The sequence below is a fragment of the Peromyscus leucopus genome, chromosome 1 (genome assembly GCF_004664715.2).
Source record: "Peromyscus leucopus breed LL Stock chromosome 1, UCI_PerLeu_2.1, whole genome shotgun sequence".
Lineage (NCBI taxonomy): Eukaryota > Metazoa > Chordata > Mammalia > Rodentia > Cricetidae > Peromyscus > Peromyscus leucopus.
The window spans coordinates 100,206,551-100,217,546 of record NC_051063.1 but is presented as its reverse complement, the minus strand read 5'-3'; the positions used below and the strand labels follow the sequence as shown (position 1 = coordinate 100,217,546).

At 36.3% G+C, this 10,996-nt stretch overlaps 2 protein-coding genes across 2 annotated transcripts; both read left to right on the top strand.

The window, feature by feature from the left end:
• The first annotated feature begins 2,932 nt into the window (after positions 1-2,932).
• On the top strand, positions 2,933-3,937 carry LOC114688861 (putative olfactory receptor 56B2). The gene has a single exon (XM_028863352.2). The coding sequence runs from the start codon at positions 2,933-2,935 to the stop codon at positions 3,890-3,892; it is 960 nt and encodes a 319-aa protein (XP_028719185.1). The 3' UTR covers positions 3,893-3,937.
• Positions 3,938-9,304: 5,367 nt separating this feature from the next.
• LOC114688862 (putative olfactory receptor 56B2) lies at positions 9,305-10,270 on the top strand. The gene has a single exon (XM_028863353.1). The coding sequence runs from the start codon at positions 9,305-9,307 to the stop codon at positions 10,268-10,270; it is 966 nt and encodes a 321-aa protein (XP_028719186.1).
• The last annotated feature ends 726 nt before the right edge of the window (positions 10,271-10,996 follow it).

Genomic DNA, 10,996 nt, shown 5'->3' with positions numbered 1-10,996 from the left:
GAGTCAGATGTGAATCAATCGTGGCCAAGTAAGTAGCTACAGAAGAGATGCTGATCGGGGTCCAGACATTTGCTTGTCATCTGTGTTTTCCTTGTTCTTCAGAAGTAAAGTCTAATTTACTTCCTTCTTTTGAGACATACTTAGGTACATCTGTGCTTCATCTATCTTAGAAAAGCTGAATCAGGTGAGTCCATTGCCACATTGAGGGACAAACATGGACTGTAAAGATTGAGGGTGGTCAAAGAAAGACATGAACATATTTTCTTCAGGGCTGGAAAGGAAGATGGACATCAGACTTTTTCAATGTTGTTCTGAATGCATTGAGATTTTCATGTTCCAAGTAATTATCTCTATGGACTTCTAGCATAATAGAAGTCTGGTTTTGATGCAAAAAAATAAGGATGTATAATATTGAAAGCATTATGTATTTTTACTGGAAAATGTAATTTAATTTATACTGACTGACGAGCAATCAGGTTGCTTCTTATTTATACAGATTTATAAGACAAAGACAGACTCATGATTTCTTTCAAAATATACAGATTATATCATTTTGTCTCCAGACATGTGTTTGATTTTTCTATAACAGGTCTGGGGTCATAGGTTTAGTTACAATTAATGAGTACAGATAGAACAGATTTTGCTTTTACCATTAGTCCCATAACCCTATTTCAAAGAATCTATAGACTGTTTTGCTAAGGCAAGCATACTTAGTATTTAACAGCCTGTAGTTTCAAAGAGCTAGGTAAATAGAAAATATCTGAGCCAGTTCTAATGAATCATCATGACTTGAAAAGTGTACTACCAATCCTTAGTGTACAAAGTGCTACTCATAAATCATCCTGTCCTTGAATTTCTATTTTTCTAGGGAATACCCTACATAACCCCCTATTTAGTATGTTACTTATTCATCAAACTCTGAAAGTAATATAAGAGGAGACCTCTGATCTGTTGCCAAATTTCCTGGTCAGTTGGAGCTCATGTCTCCTTTAAGTTGACATTATTTTAATTGTTCTGTTTGAATTCGCTTAGAAGCAGGTGTACCAGGAAGATCCTGGAGTCATGGAATCATAAAAGAGTTTTGAGTGTTTTTGTGCTTATCTCAATCTCCAGGACATATGGAAGATTTCTGAATAGGGCCAGATAAAATGATCTCCCTAAAGGAGGTATAATAAGTTTAGGACTTTCCTAAAGAGACTCAGTCATAATTTTCTCAGGGAAAGGCATTAAATGAATTATGACGTAGAAAGCACATCATCCAAATGTGCAACACACAGAGACCAAAACTGAAAGTGGGAGACAGCGTGACAGTGATGGTAGCACTCAGCTCAGCTCTGCTGGAACTGTGTCACACAGCTGTGCTGGCTTCATGACTCTTGCCATTTCCAGTGGACACGGCTATGCCAGTCATTATGAGATTGAATCCTTGAAAGAGATGTTTGAAAATATATTGAAGATGTAACAAGTAAACCAATAATAGTCATTAGAACTATACCAAAAAGAAAAACATGGGGAATATAAATGGCATTTATCTCACGTGTGGAAAATAAACTTAAGGATACAGAATAAGCCACCTTGGAGATATATTTCATATTTTCTTACATTTTTGGTTGTGAGCCTAGCTTTTAACGGCTGAGCTATCCCCCCAGCCCATTTCATACTCTCCACTCACACGTGTTCATGGATTCCCTGATCTTCCAAGTTAGTTGTGATGCATGAACAAATGCACTGAGAATTGACTGTTCCTGGGTGTGGTGGCACATGCCCTTAATCTAGCACTCAGGAGACAGAGGCAAATGGATCTCTGTGAGTTCAAGGCCTACCTGGTCTAGCTAGTGAATTCCTGGACAGTCGGGCTAAATAATGACACTCAGTCTCCAAAAAAATGAAAAAAATGTTGACTGCTATTTTTTTGGGTGGGGGGCAGTGATAAGCAATGATCTTTAAAAAAATAATCCGTGACAATTTTCAAGCTAAAAAAGTAAGTATATAAATCTGTGTAATTTATTTCATAGATTTTTTAAATGGCCTTAGTATAAAAAGGCAAAGTTGATTACAATAAGATCTTGGCTTCCTTTAGCAAGGAGGAGAGAGAAAACTGGCTGTCAAGGAGTGTGGGGAAGCTGATGTACTTCCTGCTCACCCAAGGGCATTCATCTCGTTATAATGCATCTAGTTTCACATAAATGTATCATGTTAATCTGTGAATGTACATCACATAACAATAAATATATTAATGGTTAACTGTTTTGGATATCAATCAGTGGCAGAATATCCAGCATGTAGGAAACCCTAAATGCAACACACAGCCAACAAAAGAAAAATAAAAACAGACAAAAATTAACTATTAGATCCACATTCCACACTCTAGCTTATTTCCTATTTTGAGATAAATAAGTATTTGATTAATCATATGCCCATGTGTACACACTATTAATAAAAGTTTCTCATACATGTAAGTAGAAAGATTTCTGCTTTAAAATACACTACAATCTAAGATTGTAGCAAAGAGAAATTTATGCATAAAAGTTTCCATCGGAGTCTATATTTTAGGTTTCTAAAGAAACCAAAGAAACTTAAATACAGCCATCACACTGTGATACTGGTTATTTCCACCATGCACAGAGTCAAGACCTACCACATGGAAGATCATAAACAAAATTCTGGTTTCTTCTAATTTTCTGTTTCTCAATTAGGAAATAGAGGGACAACAGGATCCATAGAATATTTGGTTATTTGACGAATTAAAAATATAATGTACCAACTACAAGAGTTCTTGCATCATAAGAATAATAAGTGTCAGTGACAACAGAATGGAAAGATGAAGACGCAAAAGCATCCCTCAGTATCATACCCTGGGTAAGTCTGCATCCAACACGGTCACACAGATAACCAGGAATAGTACAGCGGCACCTTTTATTATTAGCAAGATATGTTCCAGAAGCTCAGAGATTTCAACAGCTCTAGGCTCCAGGTATCTGAGTTTATTCTGATGGGATTTCCAGGCATCCACAGCTGGCAGCACTGGCTCTCCCTGCCACTGGCTCTGCTCTATGTCTTGGCTCTCATTGCCAACACATTTATCGTGACTATCATTCACCAAGAGGCATCACTACACCAGCCTATGTACCATTTCCTGGGCATCCTGGCTATTGTGGACATGGGCCTGGCAACTACTATCATGCCCAAGATTTTAGTCATCTTATGGTTCAATGCTAAGACTATCAGTTTCAATGAATGCTTTGCTCAGATGTATGCCATCCACTTTTTTGTTGCCATGGAGTCGGGTATCTTTGTCTGCATGGCTATAGATAGATATGTAGCCATTTGCAGACCACTGAGATACCCTTCAATAGTTACTGAATCTTTTGTGGTCAAAGCAACTTTGTTTATGGCCCTCAGAAACTGTGTGGCTCCCATGTCAGTTCCTGTATTGGCTGCTCAGAGAAATTACTGTTCCCAGAATCAAATCAACCACTGTTTTTGTACTAACCTGGGAGTTACTAGCTTATCTTGTGATGACAGGAAAATCAACAGCATCAACCAGCTGGTTCTGGCTTGGGCAATCATGGGCAGTGATCTGGGTTTGATTATGATTTCATATGCTTTGATTCTTCGGTCTGTGCTGAAGCTGAACTCTGCAGAAGCTGTGTCTAAGGCCTTAAGTACCTGCACCTCTCACCTCATCCTAATCCTTTTCTTCTACACTGTCATCATTGTCATGTCCATCACTCATAGTGCAAAAATGTCAGTTCCTGTCATCCCGGTTCTGCTGAACGTGCTGCACAACGTTATTGCCCCTGCTCTGAACCCCATGGTTTATGCTCTTAAGAACAAAGAACTAAAACAAGGCTTATACAAGGTGCTTAAGCTGGATGTCAAAGGAGACTAAAAATGAGAAAACACACATCATCTTTACTTTCTCAAAACTAGATGTCTGATTGTACTAATTAATCTTAAGGGCATAATATGCAATATCCTTGAAAAATCTGTATAGCATCTTAATATTTATCTTCCACATCGCTTAAAATAATTATTTTTGAAACAAGGTCTTAATTTTGTGATCCTGGCTGGACTAGAACTTTCTGTATAGACTAGGCTTGCTATAAACTCTGAGAAGTCTGCTCACTTCTGTTTTTGAGTATTGAGATTAAAGGCATGGGCCATCACATTCACTGAAAATAAATTTCTTGAAAAACCACAAGTCATGTTATCTAACACTTTTCTCAAAGTCATTAGCCTGGCTTGGACATTACTAAACACAATAAAATTAATAAAAATGGACATGTGAAACCATTTATGAATAAAAGAAAATGTAATTGTGTATGAGTCTGAGACACTTTTATGTATATTAAAAAATTGTGTCCCCTTGGCAGAAAGAACATCTGTGAAATGATATAAATTATGGCTTTTAATTCAGATTCTTTGCCTTTCTCATATGTATACACAGTCACACACATGCATGTGTACTGATTGATATATGAATATGAAAATATTCAGTTGTTTATGAGCACCACAGATGTAGTAAGAATGGAAATCCCTCACCCTTACTCCTTCTACGCAGGGTGTGTTGATCCTCATACAGGCACTTTTAACTCTAAAGTTTGTAAATATAACATGGATTTTCCCTTTAAGGCTAAGTCAGTTCAAATGTGTAACTATCAAGGGACTGAGATGTCAAGGGATGCACACACACATATATAGCAGCATCAGATGGTTTTTGACCAACACCCTCTTCTTGGACCAGGCGGCACTCAGCTCACTGTTTTCATATCCAGGAAGTAGGCATTACATGGGGTAAGGCGGGAGGGGAGATAGTGCCAACATGCTTTTGTTGTTAGTAGACACATGGAGAGGCTTTGAGCAAATACTAATTGGTTGGAGCATTCATTCCCAGAACTATAAATTAGATTTCAATCATTCAGCTAAAAGACATTAACTTGCTTTTTCTTGTGCAATGTGTATTTCCTAATTTCTAAGATGATAATTCAGTGTAGCCTTTCATAGGGAATATAAATATTGATGTTTTCCATGACCAAATGGAATCACTGAAAATGGCACCAGAGTACTGTTGCTTCTCACTTGCCTTCACTGCTTTTCAGAAAGAGAATATAATTAACTTTCCTCAGGTCCAAAGGGAAGTAGTTATCATGTTTCAAAAAATACTCTAGATGTCTAAATAGTCCAGATGAACCCACTACCATGTTCAGAGAAGATGTTTTTCAAGTTTTGGGGCAGGCAAGTAAGGATACAAACTGATCATCTGTGGGGCTTGGGGTAAGGATAAACAGTAGTTCCCTGCAAAGTTATCTCTTTCTAAGTGATGATATTTATGTTTAAACCTATTGCATCAATAGACCTTCTTACACACAGAGTAATGACTTTTTTCTTTCAGAAAAGTGATCTAGTATTGAAAACATTTTATATGTGTTGAAAATGTATAAATCATTTCATAGTTAGCACTGTGTTATTTGTTATCATAATGCATCTTTTATTCAAAGATTTGAAATCATATTGAAAAGACTAAAATTACTTGTATATCATTAAACCCCACACTAATTATTAATTTATATCTGTAACTATAAGGGAAACACAATAGAAATAAACAGGACAGTTATCTTACATGTTAAGTAACAATCACTTCAGAATACAACACATTGCCCCTACAGCATATAATTCCCCTTCCCAGCTTAGGGGTATTCACATTCCCCCCAGTTTTCCTGTTTGTCACTGTCTTATGAAAACTTAAAAGTCTATCTGTTTATACTTTGTGAAGGAGAAAAAAATAAAGATTCCTTTCTTTGGGGGCAATTAAAATTTTAAATTTATTTATTTCATGTTATGTGTATGAGTGCTTTATATACATATATATGTTTGTGTACAATGTGTGTGCCCGGATTCTCTGGAACTGGAGTTATGGATGGCTAGGAGCTATTGTGAGGGTGCTAGAAACCAACCCAGGATTCTCTGCAGGAGCAACAAGCACTCTTAACCACTGAGCCATCTCTCCAGCCCATCTTGTGACAATTTTATAGGCAAGAAGCAGATCTGTTATACTGTTTTATTATGCAGATTTTTTCATTTCCATAACTAAGAATTAGGTTTAAAGATAAAATTGATTTACAGTGTTAGCTGCTAATATTCTTGCTCTGTTACATTGTGGAGAAAAGAAAGAAAAAATGATGGGCAGTTAACATAACAAAAGTTGATTGTGTTTCTTGGCTACAAAATGTATTCATTCTGATAATAAACTTATTTTTAGTACGAATACTTTCTATATGCATATTACATTATAGTAACTATTTTAACTATTCAAGTAAATTTCAAAGTATGTCTTAGCTGCACAGCAATCAGTTATAAGTACATGTGTTTGTATAAATGTTTGTCTGCGTGTAGACATACACATTTTTAGTTTTCTTTTTAAAAGCTTTGCTTTTTCATTTTATTATTTTGTTTTGTGTAGGTTACATGTATGCCTATGTGTATGTCTATGCACCATGTGCATGCAGTGCCTGTGGAGGCCAGAAGAGGGCATTAAATCTCCTGGAACTGGAGTTTCAGATGGTTGTGAGCCATGTGGGTGCTGGAGATCAAACCCATGTTCTCTAGAAGAGCTGTCAGTGCTCTTAGCCACTGAGCTGCATCTCTAGCTCTGAGTTCTTGGTTTTCTTAATAATTTTTTTTGGAAAGAAAAATTTGAATGCAATGTTGAATACAAACCAATGAGAACAGATGCTTCTGTAATGGTACATTCGTGAAATAAAAATCCATAAATCTGACAGAAGGAATGTGGTGACAATTTTTAAAAGGAAATTTTAAAAAAAGGAAAGACTTTTTATGTCAATAATCAGTGTTAATTTCTTTGTCTACGGTGCAAATTGCACAACTGTGTACAGACTATGGATTATTAACAAAGTAGATACAAGCAGGGACTCAGAATCAGCTCACAGACTGAATTAATTAGGTTCTCCATTATTTTATTTTACATTGTGGGTTAACAGATTGAGGAAGGCATTTTCAGCATGTCCTATTATTTTGCTTGTGGAAAACTGTGTTGAACATAGAGATAAAGCAATTTGGCAGCACCAGCATTAATTATCTCATACTTGGTCTTAGCTGCAGGACTGAGAAGTGGTAGATGTAATTCCTCTGTTTGGTTGTTTTTTTTTCCCCCCTTTAACCATGGGAGTCCCAGAGATCAAACTCAGGTTGCTGGGCTTCTTCCTGGGCAAATGCCTTTATCTGCTGGCTCGTCTCAACAGTCCTTCTATTAGATTTTAAAGAATTGATGGGGTTGCACAGAACAAAATATTTGTTTCTCTTGGTGTTTTTTTCCTACTACTATAGGACTTCCTCACAATTTCTCTATTTTATAACAGAAAATTTTTTGAAATTTTTATTCCTATTTATAAAGTATACTTAACATTTTTTATGTCTGCTGGTAGAGTTCCTCATGTTTTCAATGAAATTATATATGGACAACAATTTAATAGCCTTTAAGTTTTTATTATATTACTTTCCTTTGTTGATTTCTCAGTTCATTAATCATTCATTTGTTAACTTTTGTTAACATCAGTGGACTATAATACCTTCTTTGATTCTGAAAATATAAATATGAATTAAGTATGTCCATTAAAAGTTGTGTTATTTTATGGATGTTTGAGTACAGTAATGGATTTTCATACTCCTGTAATATTAAAATATCAAAGCAGGTGGATTCCCATAATAAATATATTCTTACCTCAGGCTTATCATTTTTCTAATTCCATTTTATAGCAACCTTTAATGGTAGTTACTTATCTTCTCCAAGAAAAGAGATGAGTTTTACTGAGGAAGGCAAATCTGTAGGCAGATTTGATGGGATGAAAAATCCTCAGAGAACAGAGGGATGCTGGCACATAAGCTTTGAAATAGCAAGCGGGAAATAAGTAACCTAAGAGAATGCAGCTAGCAAAGACCAGCCAAGACTCAGGTATAAGGCCATTTGTCTTTTCCTCTGTGAAAGCAATCATCATCATCTCCAGGTTATGATGCACTTGACATTTCTACCAAATCCTGTATGGTTCTAAGGTTTTATCATGACTCAGAAAGAGGTCTCAGAGACCACCCTTATAAGCAAGCTTGTCTTGTATTATTTTTCTTGTTGCAGAAAAAGGTACCTCGAGCCATGTCTAATGACGCTCCAGTGAAAAATGGGGGAAGAGGTAGGAAAGGTGAACAGAGAGAAATTTTTCATCAAATTTTCCCATCACCCTACCCACTAAGTAGTCTCTTGTGATGTCTGGAAGTTTAGTCTAAACAGGAATTTTAACAAATGCTACAGGCTCATTCACATTAGATCTGACAAGGATGAAGGTGAGCTTTCCTAAAGGATAGAGAGTTGAATTTAACATTGGTACTTCAGTGTGAGATTCCCAGTAGGATTATGTTACACCAGGATGGCTACAGCCACACCCACATTTCTAAAGTATGTATGTACATAAGCACACACGCATACATATAAATGTTCTGAAACAGACATTTTTATACATATTTTTCAATTTTGTTCCATGAATTATAGTGTGTTTGCATGAACTGTTCCAAGAGCCAAAATAATTGTCACAGATAGGGTAAACTACTTATAAACAATCAACAGAACTTAGACATCACAGGCCTTCAAATTATACTACTTTTTAAGTGTATATCTAGCTTTAGAGAGGACTTTAATGTTTTTCTAAATCAGTTTCCTTAGTATAAATAGGTCTAATCCAATGTCTCAGTATAATTTAATGATTTTACATTTTAAAATATATGTAATCTCATTCTAAACTAACTATATGAATAAAGTATGCATATATATGTCATAATATAATTTCATATGCAAGAAAGTCTCAAAAACTTTCATCCCAAATACACTAGCTTAAAGAAGCAATTAGCACATTAGCAAAACTGGATTAAAAAATAGGGATGTGATATCACATTCCTGTTATCTTTATTGCTTGCATGGCCTCTATAAGGGTGACAGCAAGCAAGGTTCTGGTTGTCTGTAATATCCCATGTGTCTGTATTAAGATAGCACAAATACAGTCTTTATTATGGAATTTGAAGGATGACTTGTTGAATTAACAAAGAGAATGTTCCACCTTACAGAGATGAATTTATTTCATCACATATCTGACTAAACCAAGTGTCTGACTAATAAAAGTGGAAGGATGAGAATAATGAAGTTGCCAGATCATCCTAAATATAAAGATCTGTGTTAAATTCATTTTTGATATTACATTGCTAATCTAAACTAACATTAACTTTTCCCTCTTAGCAAGAGATGTTCCAGGATCTGACCAATTCCAACAGCTCTAGATTCCAAGTGTCAGAGTTTATTTTGATGGGATTTCCAGGCATCCACAGCTGGCAGCACTGGCTCTCCCTGCTACTGGCTCTGCTCTATGTCTTGGCTCTCATTGCCAACATACTTATCATTACCATAATCTACCAGGAAGTGTCACTACACCAGCCTATGTACCATTTCCTGGGCATCCTAGCTATTGTGGACATGGGCCTGGCAACTACTATCATGCCTAAGATTTTAGCCATCTTATGGTTCAATGCTAAGACTATCAGCCTCCCAGAGTGCTTTGCTCAGATGTACGCCATCCATTGCTTTGTTGCCATGGAGTCGGGTATCTTTGTCTGCATGGCTATAGATAGGTATGTAGCTATTTGCAGACCACTGAGATACCCTTCAATAGTCACTGAATCTTTTGTGATCAAAGCAACTTTGTTTATGGTAATCAGAAACTGTGGGACTCCCATGTCAGTACCTGTGTTGGCCGCTCAGAGAAATTACTGTTCCCAGAATCAAATCGATCACTGCCTGTGCTCTAACTTGGGAGTCACTAGCCTGTCCTGTGACGACAGGAGAATCAACAGTATCAACCAGCTGGTCCTGGCTTGGACAATCATGGGAGGTGACCTGGGTTTGATTATGATTTCATATGCTTTGATTCTTCGGTCTGTGCTGAAGCTGAACTCTGCAGAAGCTGCATCCAAGGCCTTAAGTACCTGTACTTCTCACCTCATTCTAATCCTTTTCTTCTACACTGTCATTGTTGTCCTTTCCATCACTCACAGTGCAGGAATGAAAATTCCCCTCATCCCGGTTCTGCTGAATGTGCTGCACAACGTTATTCCCCCTGCTCTGAATCCCATGGTTTATGCACTCAAGAACAAAGAACTCAGGCATGGCTTATACAGAGTGATTGGCCTGGAACTGAACAGTAACTACGAGTGAGAAAATACTCCTTTTTAACATTCTGCTCAACTACCCTTTATATTCTCCACTGATAATAAGTGGTAAAAGGTAAATACAATGGACATAATAGGAGGTTTGATTTAACATCAGGAATCAACTAAAATTCAGAACAACAATAACAACAACAAAAATCACAATATTCCTTGAAGTCTCTAGATGCTGAAAATCTTCAGTACAAAGAGTAACATAATGATGCTATTTTTGTTCAAGAATTCAAAGGAAGGACTTGAAGGATACACATATCAATAATTTGTCTGTGTTCCTGGCTAGAACACCCAGATAATTTTGAATATATTGGTAGAGATCTTTGCCAATTACCCTTTTAAATTGGAGAGTTCATCTCTTTATTTAATTCAATTGGGGGTGGGGACATGAGTTTTTTCTACCATTTGCTGCTTGTGTTTTTTTTTTTTTTTTTTTTTTTTTTTTTTTTTTTTTTCAGGAAGCATCTTTTTTACTGAGAAAGAGTGGCTTGAATATAGATTTCCCTAAAAAGATATGTAATTACCCCCATAAAACAACTGATAAAATGTTCCACGGCATTAGTTACTAAACAGTAGGCACAATCCAATAAAACCACAACAGCTTACCAAATACAGCTTCTAAGATGGGCATTCATAAATACACAAGAAGTCAGAGAGTATTTCTTTTTCATGGATATGAGGATTCTTTCATACTGTTGTTGGAATGTGAACAAAATTTTGT

Bases quoted from the DNA above. Each gene is read 5' to 3' on its own strand.
- LOC114688861 (XM_028863352.2), top strand. From the start codon at position 2,933: ATGTTCCAGAAGCTCAGAGATTTCAACAGCTCTAGGCTCCAGGTATCT.
- LOC114688862 (XM_028863353.1), top strand. From the start codon at position 9,305: ATGTTCCAGGATCTGACCAATTCCAACAGCTCTAGATTCCAAGTGTCA.